Source organism: Aedes albopictus, chromosome 2, assembly GCF_035046485.1.
Source record: "Aedes albopictus strain Foshan chromosome 2, AalbF5, whole genome shotgun sequence".
Classification (NCBI taxonomy): domain Eukaryota; kingdom Metazoa; phylum Arthropoda; class Insecta; order Diptera; family Culicidae; genus Aedes; species Aedes albopictus.
Window position 1 is genome coordinate 288,931,250 of NC_085137.1, and position 12,666 is coordinate 288,943,915.

At 47.2% G+C, this 12,666-nt stretch overlaps 3 protein-coding genes across 3 annotated transcripts in view; all 3 read left to right on the top strand.

Moving 5' to 3' along the window:
• The window catches only part of LOC109408165 (uncharacterized), a 323,758-nt gene that overhangs the window by 74,908 nt on the left and 236,184 nt on the right, over window positions 1-12,666 (top strand). The window lies entirely within an intron of this gene.
• Window positions 1,929-4,694, top strand: LOC134286623 (uncharacterized). Its single transcript, XM_062848263.1, has one exon. The coding sequence runs from the start codon at window positions 1,929-1,931 to the stop codon at window positions 4,692-4,694; it is 2,766 nt and encodes a 921-aa protein (XP_062704247.1).
• LOC134286624 (uncharacterized) lies at window positions 4,782-7,446 on the top strand. The gene is made up of 2 exons (XM_062848264.1): window positions 4,782-5,585; window positions 5,659-7,446. Exons 1-2 carry the CDS (start codon window positions 4,782-4,784, stop codon window positions 7,444-7,446), a joined length of 2,592 nt encoding a protein of 863 aa, XP_062704248.1.

The window sequence follows — 12,666 nt, forward strand, 5'->3', positions numbered from 1 at the left end:
TAAGGTGTATGAGAGCCTATTTGGATTGGAAGAATAACACATTTAGTAATTTGTGTATGATATTGTAAATTTGACTTATTTTCCTCTATATGGGTAAAAAATGTCAAACCGGTATAACTTTATTCATCGTAAGAAACTATTAGATTTTACAGCGTCGTATCAAGTATCAATGTATTGTTGATAATCGTTCAAAATTTCATTCAATTCGGTTCACTAGTTTCCGAGATATGAGAGTTCAAAATTTATTTGTCTTAAAAATAGTGTTTTACCAGAACGATTCGAACTTCGCGAAAGATTAACCAATCGAGCTCAAATTCGTACCAATCATGCACATATGCCTGGTACACGGTTTATATGGGAAAATACAAAAAATGGAAAAACTCTAACTCCTGTATACTTTTTGAGCTCCACTTTGGTCCCATATCAACTGTACAAAATTTCAGATCGATCGGAAAAACTATATTTTAGCGCCCGCCATTCTTAGTTTTTCATACGATTTACTATGGGGAAATATTACTTCTGCAAAGAAAAATCGCTAGGAGTTCCCCATAGATCCCTAAAACCAAGTTGATGGACGATTTCTGTAGAAAACTTCATGAGGAATCAGACCTCCGAAGACCGCAAACCGATGCGACGTTCGTGGAAAAAGTTATCAAGCCTCCCCCGATCGATAAAATGACGAGGTTTTATTATTTATTGTTATTCCTTACATGTTTAACAGCGTTGGCATGCCATTCGGTTTACAGTCAATAACTTTTTCCGCAGGCCTTAGATCGCTTTGCGGCCTTCGGAGGGTTGGTTCCTCGTAAAATTTCCAAAAGAAATCATTCATCGATTTATTTTTAGGGGTTAAGGGGCAACCTGTGGCGATTTTTCTTTGAAAAAGTTATTTTCCCCATAGTAAATCGTATGAAAACTTAAAATGGCTGGCGCTAAAATATAGTTTCTCCGATCGAGCTGAAATTTTGCACAGTTGCTATGGGACCAGAATGGAACTCAAAAGTGTACAGGAGTAAAATGTCTTTTGGTGTCCCACGCTAATGCACATATAATAGGTGAAAAAACAGTCAAAATTTGAGAATTTTTGATGCACTCTATGAAAAGTTACAGCATGTTGAACATTTTAGTGAGAGAAAAAAAAGTTGCCTATCCCAAACATTTTGGCCATCCCCTGTACACAAGGCTATGTTACTGTTGGGGATCATACGTGGGACCCGGATTGTCAAAGGTTAATTATCTTAAACTATACACGTAGAACATACATTGTAAAACACACACACTGAATTACTCTAAGGTGTTACCAATAATTCAAATTTTACTCGATGTCCACACAATCATATGTAACCTACACACTCACTGACCGAAGCTAACGGTCATCATCGAACATACAATAAAAGTTAAGTTAGTTAGTACTCGACACTCGAAGCATACGCTTGTTCGCATATTCAATTCCGCAACGAAAGAAAGTCCCCTAGCGAGCACGCTGAAAGTGAATCACGTGTTGCAGAAACCGTTCGTCGTCGCGAGTGTCCGTGGTGTTGAAATTTGTGGCTGCCTACGCCTGAAGAATTGTGTCGTCCCTAAAAACATAGTGCGCGGTAAGTGATCGCGCCAACAGATTTGGTGCCGAAACCCGGGACCACGTTGCAGAAAGGTCTTGCAGGCAGCCATTGTCGTCGATCGTTCGACCACGTTGCGGTATCGCGCGCGCATTGTTCTCGCGCATCGCAGTGTATTTTGGCTTGGAGCGGACAACCCCTCGTCGACCCGCTCATCTCTTCTCGGCACTGCGATTTGCCGTTCGCTTTGCTGGCTCCGGTACCCGACTGGAACGACACGAACACGTGAGAGTCGACGGTTAAGGTAACTCAAACCGTCGATACCAGGTGGGTGACTCTTTTTCTACTACTACTATTACTGCACGCACCATGAAGAAGCGTGCTTCTCGTTCGGTGGTGGCAAAATCAGCCAAGCTGAAAACGCTTTTGCGGCAAAGAGCGAACATTTTGGGCTCTGCCGCGTTGATCAAAAAGTTCAACGATCAATATCAGCAAGGTCAATTCCACCAAGTCAAGGTGAGGATCGACACTCTCGATCGTCTGTGGGCTGAATTCGCACACATCCAGGACGAGATTGAAGAAATTGAAGATGGCGTCACCGGTGATGATACCGATGACGAAGAAGAGCCAGCCATGTCTGCACAACGGGTACAGTTCCAAACAATGTACCACGAGCTGAAAGCTTCTCTCGTTAGTAAGCTGCCGCTGGATCCCCCACCCTCCGGCTCAGCAGTCAATCGTCTTCCGGTCCAACCAATGCAGTCTGTGCGGTTGCCGGAAATCCACATTCCAGATTTTTGCGGCAATCCATCCAAATGGATAGCCTTTCGGGACATTTTTCGGTCCATGATCCATTCAAGCGTTCACCTCTCGTCGGTGCAGAAAATGCACTACCTAAAAACGGCTCTCACAGGCGAGGCCGCGCGCATAATCGCAAATTTCGAAGTTAATTCCGACAATTATGCTGCAGCATGGAAATCAATTTGTGAGCGATATGATAATCCGAATCTACTACGGAAACATCATTTCGCGGCTCTTTTCGCTATTCCTTCGGTGAAGAGAGCTTCTTCGTCGTCGCTATACGAACTCGTTGATGAGTTCGACCATCATGTGGGAGTATTGGGAAAGCTGGATACACCAGCTGACTTGTGGGACACAGTGCTCGTCGAAACCCTCAGTAAGCGTTTGGATCCTGCTACTCTGAAGGAGTGGGAGAACAGTTGCCAGGAAAATGTGCGCCCCACGTACCAGCAACTAACCGAATTTGTGCGAAAAACATCGCGAGTGTTACAGTCTGTTAAACTGCTTCAAACGCCCAATCACCCGGTCGAATCCAAACCCTCGAAACCCAAATCGATTTCCACCCACGTTGCTACGGAGGTTACGAACAAGTGTCCGCTTTGCAAGGACGCCCATCCTCTTTTCAAATGCGATCAGTTTGTCGGAATGGAGGTGAAACAACGCTTTGAGATGGTGAAGAAAAATGGATTGTGCATCAACTGCCTGAAGGGGTCACATCTCGCCAAGAACTGCAGCAGTGGAAGTTGCAGAAATTGCTCCAAGAAACACCACACCCTTTTGCATCTGCCGCCACTAGCCGTGGCTGCGAAACCGTCGTCGTCTCAAACAACGCTGGCGTGTTCTACGGCAGCCAGTGAAGTGATTCCTCCAGCTCAACATCAAATGTCGTCGAACTCGTCCGCAGTCGCCTCGCACTCGTTTTCCTCACCACCATCGCGCTCGCAACAGCCACCCGTCGGGGCTATGTCGTCTGGCCCGGTAAACTCGTTCTCGTATTCGGTCGTCATTGCTCCCTCCCCGTCGCCGGTTGATTCGTCCGCTCCGCAATCGATCGGAAGAAGTCTCGAATTTCACTCTTCTCCTGTGGCCTCCTGTGTTGCTCCACAAAGCGTTCCCGTACGTGCCCCCTGCGATGAAGTTTTCCTATCAACGGTAGCTGTCAAGGTGAAAGACTCCAACGGCAACCCACGCTACGTTCGTGGGGTTCTGGATAGCTGCTCCCAAGCAAATTTCATCTCAGAAGCTCTGGCGCGCAAGCTGGAGTTGAAACGCGATAGAATCAGCATCGATGTTAGTGGTATTGGCCAGGGAATCGTCCACATCCGCTCTAAAGTATTGATCAGGATCTCGTCTCGCTTCGGAGGATTAGACTATCCTCTCGAATGTCTTGTTATACCACAAATCACGGTCACGCTTCCAAGTAAGCACATCGACATTTCTGACTGGAATCTCCCCAACAACGTCCCTCTCGCAGACCCGAGGTTCAACATCAGCTCCGGGGTCGATATTCTCGTTGGTGGAGAACTGTTCTACTCCCTGATGCTCTCGCATACGATCAATCTATGCGCTGGTTTCCCGATACTTCAGAAAACTGTTTTCGGGTACGTTGTCGCTGGTCGGCTATCAACAGCATCTCGTACTTCTCCGATTCGTGTAGTCAGTGCTATCACTAGTCTCGATAATAAGCTGCAGCGCTTTTGGGAGGTCGAAAACTTCGACGGTTATAAGGCGATGACTCCGTTGGAAGAAGCGTGTGAGGAGCATTTCCGGAGCACAGTCAGTCGAACAAGTGATGGTCGCTACATGATTCGCCTTCCGATACGGGATGAAATGATTCAACTGCTGGGAGATTCTTTTGCGGTAGCACAACGCCGATTCTGGGCAATAGAGCGGAAATTTGCGGCAAACCACGAGTTTAAGAGCGAATACGTGAAGTTCATGGAGGAGTACGCAGCACTTGGCCATATGGAGTTGAGTCCTCGCGTCGAAATTCCCCAGTTCGTCCTGCCACACCATGCCATCTTCCGCCTCGATAGCTCCACCACGAAAACCCGCGTTGTCTTCGACGCCACCTGCAAGGGCAGTTCCCAGTTGTCGTTGAATGATGTGCTACTCGTTGGTCCGATCGTGCAACCTCCTCTTCTCGCTATCGTCCTCAACTGGCGGATCCCTCGTTTTGTTTTCAAAGCTGATATAGAGAAGATGTTCCGCCAGATTTGGGTTCATCCTCAGGACCGCAGGTTTCTGCAAGTGCTGTGGCGGACAAGTACAACCCAACCTCTTCAGCGATACCAGCTCACCACGGTGACCTACGGGACATCATGTGCACCTTAGCTGGCCACACGGGTGCTTAACCAATTGGCAGAGGATGAAGGGCACCGATATCCGCTAGGTGCAAAGGTCATACTGAAAGGATTCTACATGGATGATGCTCTTTCAGGGGAAGACGACCTGGAAACTGCTGTTGAGACAGTGATACAGCTGACGGAACTACTGAAGCTTGGAGGCTTCAACTTGAGGAAATGGAGCTCCAATGATCCTCGGATTCTGGCTCACTTGCCGGATGAACTGAAGGAATTCGCGCCGGAAACTGAAATCGACGATTCCGGAAACATAAAAACGCTAGGTTTGTTGTGGTCACACGTCACCGATGAATTTGGATTCAAAATCCCATCGCTTCCGCCCTCGAACAAGGTCTCCAAACGAGTGGTGGCCTCCGAGATGGCACAGTTATTCGACCCGCTCGGGCTGGTCGGATCAGTGGTGATGAGTGCCAAAATGTTTATTCAGAAGCTGTGGGCGATAGGAATTCCTTGGGATGATGACCTTCCCGAGAACCTACGAGCTTGGTGGCTGCGTTTCCGTGAAGAAATTCCGCAATTAGCAGACCTGAAGATTCCACGCCGAGTTCTCGCGAACGACTTCAACAGCTACGCAATGCATTGCTTCTGCGATGCTTCCGACCACGGCTACGGCGCCTGTGTCTACGTGGTTTCGTCGAATGGGGCTGGAGATCACTACAGCCAACTTCTCATAGCCAAATCGAGAGTCGCACCACTGCGTGGACTTACAACACCGAAACTTGAACTCTGTGCTGCTTTGTTAGGATGTCAGCTGCTGGATCAAGTCCGAAGCACGACTAGATTCACCGGAGTAGTGACGTTCTGGTCGGATTCCAGTATAGTTCTACACTGGATTCAGATCGCCGCCTACCGTTTGGAAGGTGTTCGTGTCGAATAGAATAGCAGAAATACAGAAACTATCGATCCACGACAGCTGGCGCCATGTTCCGTCGAAGGCCAATCCGGCGGACAGGATATCTCGTGGAGTTTTACCGTCCGAAATACTCGAAGATTCGCTGTGGTGGCATGGGCCTAACTTTCTCGTTCAGGCCGTCGAAACTTGGCCTGAAGACATCGTATCACTCACTCGTGAAGAACAAGAAGTTCGTGATGTGGAAGCTCGCCAGGTGGTTACCTTCGCGGTGACCCACGTGGATCACTCGATCATCCATCGATACTCGGATCTTGGAAGGTTGCTTCGGGTAGTTAGTTACTGCTTCCGATTCTGTCGAAACGCTCTAAGTCCGCAAAATCATCGCAAAGTCGGTCCTCTTCAGCCGTCCGAAGTGGACTACTCACTGAAATCGCTCATTCGTTCCGTCCAAAGTACAGAATTCCCAGAAGAAATTCGCTGCCTCTCGGCGAATCCTCAGCGGCGACTGACCAGCAAGGACCGGAAACTCCAATCGTCGTTCAAGTCGCTCAACCCGTTTCTGGACAACACTGGCCTCCTACGGATAGGAGGACGCTTGGCAAAGCTGTCAGCCTCTTTGGATACCAGAGCACCAATTCTTCTACCGGCCAAACATCATCTGTCTTGGCTAATCGCTCGCTCCCTCCATCTAAGGACTCTTCATGGAGGACCAACCTTGCTACTGGCTACCATTCGGCAAAGATTCTGGCCTCTGCGTGGACGCGATCTCGTTCGTAAAGTCGTTCGGCAGTGTGTGACCTGCTTCCGCTGCGCCCCGAAGCCGACGGAGCAGTTCATGGCTCCTCTACCGTCTGTGCGAATCACGCCGGCACGAGTGTTCGCGAATAGTGGTATGGACTACTGTGGGCCCTTCGGTATTCGTCCGTTAGTTGGAAGGGGAGCAAACGTGAAAATGTACGTCGCCGTGTTCGTTTGTATGGTGGTGAAGGCGGTACACCTCGAGGTAGTCACCGACCTTACGTCCGTCGCGTGTATCAATGCGGTGAAGCGGTTCATCGCACGTCGCGGTCGCGTAGTGAATTTGTATTGCGACAACTCGACAGCATTCGTCGGCGCTGATCGAGAACTGAAGCAGCTACGTCGACAGTACCTTCAGCAGTATTCGACAGAACAGTGGAATGGATACTGCCTGGAGAGTGGAATAACGTTCCACTTTATCCCTCCTCGTTCCCCCCACCATGGTGGCCTGTGGGAAGCGGGGGTCAAATCGTTTAAACACCACCTGCGTAGAATCCTTGGCAGTCGATCTTTCACGTTGGAGGAGTTCAACACTACAGTGGCGCAAATCGAAAGTATGCTGAACTCCCGCCCTCTGTCGCCACTGTCTAGTCACCCGCAGGATCTGTCCAGCCTAACTCCCGGTCACTTCCTTGTGGGCGAACCTTTGTTCTCTATTCCAGAGCCCGACTACACCTCACATCCTGTTGGTCGGCTCAACCGTTACCAGGAGATGAAGCGCAGTGTCCAGGATTTCTGGAAACGCTGGGCACGAGAGTACGTCAGCGAGCTCCATCAGCGCTCAAAGTGGCAACGTGTGCGGGACGAAGTGAAGGTGGGATCCCTGGTCCTGCTAAAGCAAGAAAGTCTTCCACCACTCGAATGGAACTTGGGTCGTGTCGTAGCGGTATCACCAGGATCGGACGGCCATGTTCGGGTCGTCGATGTTCGTACCGCGAAGGGGATCTACACACGAGCAGTGACTGAAGTCTTTCTGCTACCTGTCGAGGAACCAGTCGTTGAAATGCCCGATGCGGATCAGGAGGATAGACCAATCGGTCCGGAAGCGAAGGCGTCTGTCGGAGATCTTTGAAACAATCGTTTCAACGGCGGCCGGCGTGTTGGGGATCATACGTGGGACCCGGATTGTCAAAGGTTAATTATCTTAAACTATACACGTAGAGCATACATTGTAAAACACACACACTGAATTACTCTAAGGTGTTACCAATAATTCAAATTTTACTCGATGTCCACACAATCATATGTAACCTACACACTCACTGACCGAAGCTAACGGTCATCATCGAACATACAATAAAAGTTAAGTTAGTTAGTACTCGACACTCGAAGCATACGCTTGTTCGCATATTCAATTCCGCAACGAAAGAAAGTCCCCTAGCGAGCACGCTGAAAGTGAATCACGTGTTGCAGAAACCGTTCGTCGTCGCGAGTGTCCGTGGTGTTGAAATTTGTGGCTGCCTACGCCTGAAGAATTGTGTCGTCCCTAAAAACATAGTGCGCGGTAAGTGATCGCGCCAACAGTTACCTTAGAGAATAACTGGCGGTTCTTCCTGGTCGAGCAGCTGGATAAAGCAGAAGGCAGACCATCGGTGATGTACGGAGGCTTGGCATACGGAGCGGATTGGCGATGGACATACCCAGGCTGACACAATAGATAAGGCTTTTTAACCGTTATGTGGCCGGCAAACTTTTTGCCTTTTTCTATACCGTATATTTTAAATGGTTGCTGGGTACCCGGGTACCCTGCCGGCCACATAAGGGTTAATGGGTGCAGTACCGCTGGAAAGGTTAATTAAGGTAGGCGCTTAAGCCTAGGCTTGTTAGCCAGGGCACAGTGTACATGCCTGTTTCCCATCCAGGGATGCCTTATATACAGATTTATCTGTATTATACAGATTTTTAAGCACCCGTACAGATTTCGTTTTATATGAAATACAGATTTTTGAGCAAGAGAGGCCATTATATTTTTGTATGAGATTTTTCACCTATATTTTGTATGGGATACAGCTTTTTGAAAATAGTGATACAGATTTTTCAAAAAATCATCTGGCATCCCTGGTCCCATCCCTGAAGCAAAAAGCCCATGGAGTGACAAAATGTTTTAAGCTATGTCACTCCCATCGTTGGTGTTTGAATATACTAAAACACTTACACTCATACTATCACATTTACATGATCAAATCAAACACAATTACACAATCTGAATCTTGCATGGAATCTTTTCGCATCACTCGCTTACAGTGAATCCAAAATCAACCCATTCCAAAAATTCAACTCCTTGACACCTTGATAGATTAACATACTTACCTTACTGCCGGTGGAAGCATTATTGTCCCATGTGCATTTTTGGCAATATTGAGATTTTGCAGCCCATGACCATGTATCATGGGGTACTATCATATGGGGAAATAAAAATTGGTAGTTTGTTCCGAAAATTGTTGAAAAAATGCAAGGCCGATTTGTAACATTCTTAAAAGTGGACGCATAAGCGTCACGTTCCTTTGGAAATCCTATGGAACTATAAAATCGCTCTAAAACAAAAATTAGTGCTCAAATTCAAAATTGGTTGATGTTAGAACACGATTCCGCACTTATACTTCATAGTTGAGACAATTTACTTTTTTCGAACTTTGGACGCGATTTTCTCGATTGTCTGTTTTTGCACATGGGACATTTATGCGTCCACCGGCAGCTTACCGGTCAGGCTAAGGCCGGGGTGGCCTCTGCTGTACATAGTAGCCGCCTCCATTCCACTCGGTCCATGGCTGTTTGTCTCCAGTTCCGCACTCTGCGTAGGGTCCGCAGATCGTCCTCCACTTGGTCGACCCACCTAGCTCGCTGCGTTCCACGTCTTCTTGTACCGGTCGGATGACTCTCGAGAACCATTTTAGTCGGGTTGCTATCCGACATCCTGATGACGTGACCCGCCCACCGTAGCCTCCCAATTTTCGCGGTATGGACGATGGTTGGTTCTCTCAGCAGCTGATGCAGCTCGTGGTTCATTCGCCTTCTCCAAGTCCCGTCTTCCATCTGCACTCCGCCGTAGATGGTACGCAACACCTTCCGTTCGAAAACTCCAAGGGTGCGTTGGTCCTCTGCACGTAGGGTCCATGTTTCGTGCCCATAGAGGACGACCGGTCTAATCAACGTTTTGTAGATAGTTAACTTCGTGTTACGGCGAACTTTATTCGATCGTAGAGTTCTGCGGAGTCCAAAGTAGGCACGATTTCCTGCCACAATGCGCCTCTGAATTTCTCTGCTGGTGTCGTTGTCGTCGGTCACCAGTGAGCCCAAGTACACGAATTCTTCAACCGCCTCGATTTCATCACCGTCGATATGAATTCGGGGTGGCGGGCGCGGTGATTCCTCCCTGGAGCCCTTTGCCATCATGTACTTTGTCTTCCATACATTAATGACTAATCCGATTCGCCTGGCTTCACTCTTTAGTCGGATGTACGTTTCCGCCATTGTCTCAAATTTACGAGCAATAATATCAATATCATCGGCGAAACCAAGCAGCTGAACGGACTTCGTGAAAATCGTCCCACTCGTGTTTATCCCCGCTCTTCTTATTACACCCTCCAAAGCAATGTTGAACAGCAAGCACGAAAGACCATCACCTTGCCGTAACCCTCTGCGAGATTCGAAGGGACTCGAGAGTGTCCCTGATACTCGAACTACGCACATCACTCGATCCATCGTCGCCTTGATCAACCGTATCAGTTTATCCGGGAATCCGTATTCGTGCATAATCTGCCATAGCTGTGATAGATTAACATAGTGTTGTGAAAGTTGGTTGGATAGGAAATGGTTTTCCAACCCGTTCCGGTTCTAGCGATGGTCATGTACTTATGAATATACATGTGTTGTATATGTAGAGAAAGAAAAAACAGAGAGAAGTTAGATAGAAATATATAAAGTAGGAGGAAAGGGACGGGCCAGGGATTGAACCCAAGATCTTTTGCATACGAAAAGTCTGTATTCTCATCATAAGAACAAGACATTTTACAGCCTATTTATGTTTTTTTATTTGATTTGTATTCAATTCTCTTATACTTGTTAAGATAACCATCAATCATTAGCATCCAGTTTGTATATTTCAATATTTCGCACATGCTTCAGCTATAATAAGCAAAAATTTGCATTACTCACTGAGCAGTAATGGCAAACATCTAACAGCTTTGTTTAATGCTCGGTTTCTAGGTCCGTTCATCATGGAGCTCATTTCCGGAGTGCTCTATAAAGTTCATATGCCGCAAAGAAAAGCAGTATTGTGCCTCTTCTTCATCGCTGTGCGTATAGACCAGCCAAGCAAGATTGTTTATGAAATTTAATTTAATTCTTTTGTTCGCTATCTTCCCTTTTCCGCCCCGCACCAGCCCGGGTGCGCCCTGATCCGGCAAGATGTCCATTTCGTACCTTATCCATCCAGCTATCCATCTACGGGGCGCACGTGCTATAATTCATTTTTCACATGGCTGACCATAAAAAATAACCACCAAGAAGAGATAATTATAACAGTAGGAATCGCTCTCTGTGCCGCTGCTGCCTGGCGTGACCGCAAGAGAAATGCGTTCTCCCCCCATCTTCCTGTGGCGCGGTTGATGGGGCCTTTCCAAGTCAACCCAAGATTGCTCGAGTTTCCGTGCGCATCGTCGCTCGTGCCGTGCCATTGCCAAACGTCCCCCGTGCCGCCATTCATAACACTTCAAAAATCTACACACTACTGATTTACTATCGCATTCCTCACTTCGCCTTCTCACCTGAACGCTGAACTCTTCGTGGATCTACTTTTCGTTGCTTGTTCTCATTACTGGTACATTTCAATTCTTCCACCAACCGAACAACTACGGATGGACGGACGGGCGGACGGACGACCAGGTTGTGTTCTGTTTCGCTCTGGTCGGTTTCTCCTCAGACATCATGTATAATGCATTATCAAATCACGTACTTATGACTCCTCGGACAGCCACTCCCGGACCCAGAACAGCACCCCAATTCCGAATGAGTGCGATCTGATCGACAAACGGTGCCCGGCAGCGGCGCGGTGGCAGTCTGGACTCGGAAGAAGAGGAAGTTCCGTCGCTGCCAGTCCAGCTTCGTTGGGATCAGCGTCAGAAGTGTTAGGTTCAGAGCGCACATGCGGGACTCCCGATCGAGTCAGAAAGCAGTAGTGGCAACAGCCAGAGTAAATCGGCGACGCGTAGGGTTTATACCGCAAAAAAAAACAGATGAATATGAATCATGTTTAAATTAATTATGAAAACAAGTATGTGCTCAAGCGCCCATCATCCATCGGTGGGTGAGCCCGCTCGGTTGATGAGTAGAGAAAGGAGCGCAGAAAACACGTGCCCTCCGAGGCGTGAAGTTTGTGCAAATCCAAACAACGACGATTGTGACGACCGGCGACGACGACGACGAGGTTTGCACGCTGGACGCGAAGAGACATATGGTTCTGGATCCATGCGATTGACAGCATACTGCTGTACCATGCCGACTAGAAATCATTTGATCGTGCGCTCCTGGGAAACTATAAATGTAGGTGAAGAGTTTCTTCAGTAGTTAAAACATGGCACTTACGACGAGTCAGCCCTCTTACCCTTGTTGCAACTTAAAAGGCATTAAGGGTATCCACTTGATGTGTTGGAATCATGCACTTGCGAAAAACAAACAACTTCAATCTGTGCAATGAGTTTTACTTTTTTTATATGGTACACGCTTATGGTTTTTGGCGTAAGGCTGCTACGCTTAACATATCATCAAATAATATCACCAATAAAAATGAGAACAAAAAAGTTATTAACATTTATTGAATATGACACGGATACAAAGACTCTGGAACTCAAGAATTTTTCTTAAGATTCCTCTAAGAATTCTTCTCATTTACTTCTTAAGAATTTTCTCTACGATTGCCTCCAGTAAAATTGCCTGAATTTCACATAAGGATTCTGTCAGGATTTATCAATATTTTTGCGATTTTGTTCATAGAAAGAGGATTCTTACAAGCTTTCCCAGAAAGATTGCAGCACAAATTCATCCAAAGATTCATCCAAAATGCTCCAAGGTTATTCATTTTTAAACGCAAAATAAAGCAACTCATTTTCAATAACCCTAGAAATATTGCGACATTTGCACCCATTTAGACTCGCCCCGATTTTATTATTATCACAGTCGAATTTCGCACACGACTTCGCAGCGGATCACGTTCACAACATTCCTTGAGTTAATGACAGGGTCATCGGTTGCACAACTGGTAAACAAATAAGGTTTGATTAGTGTGAAATATCGC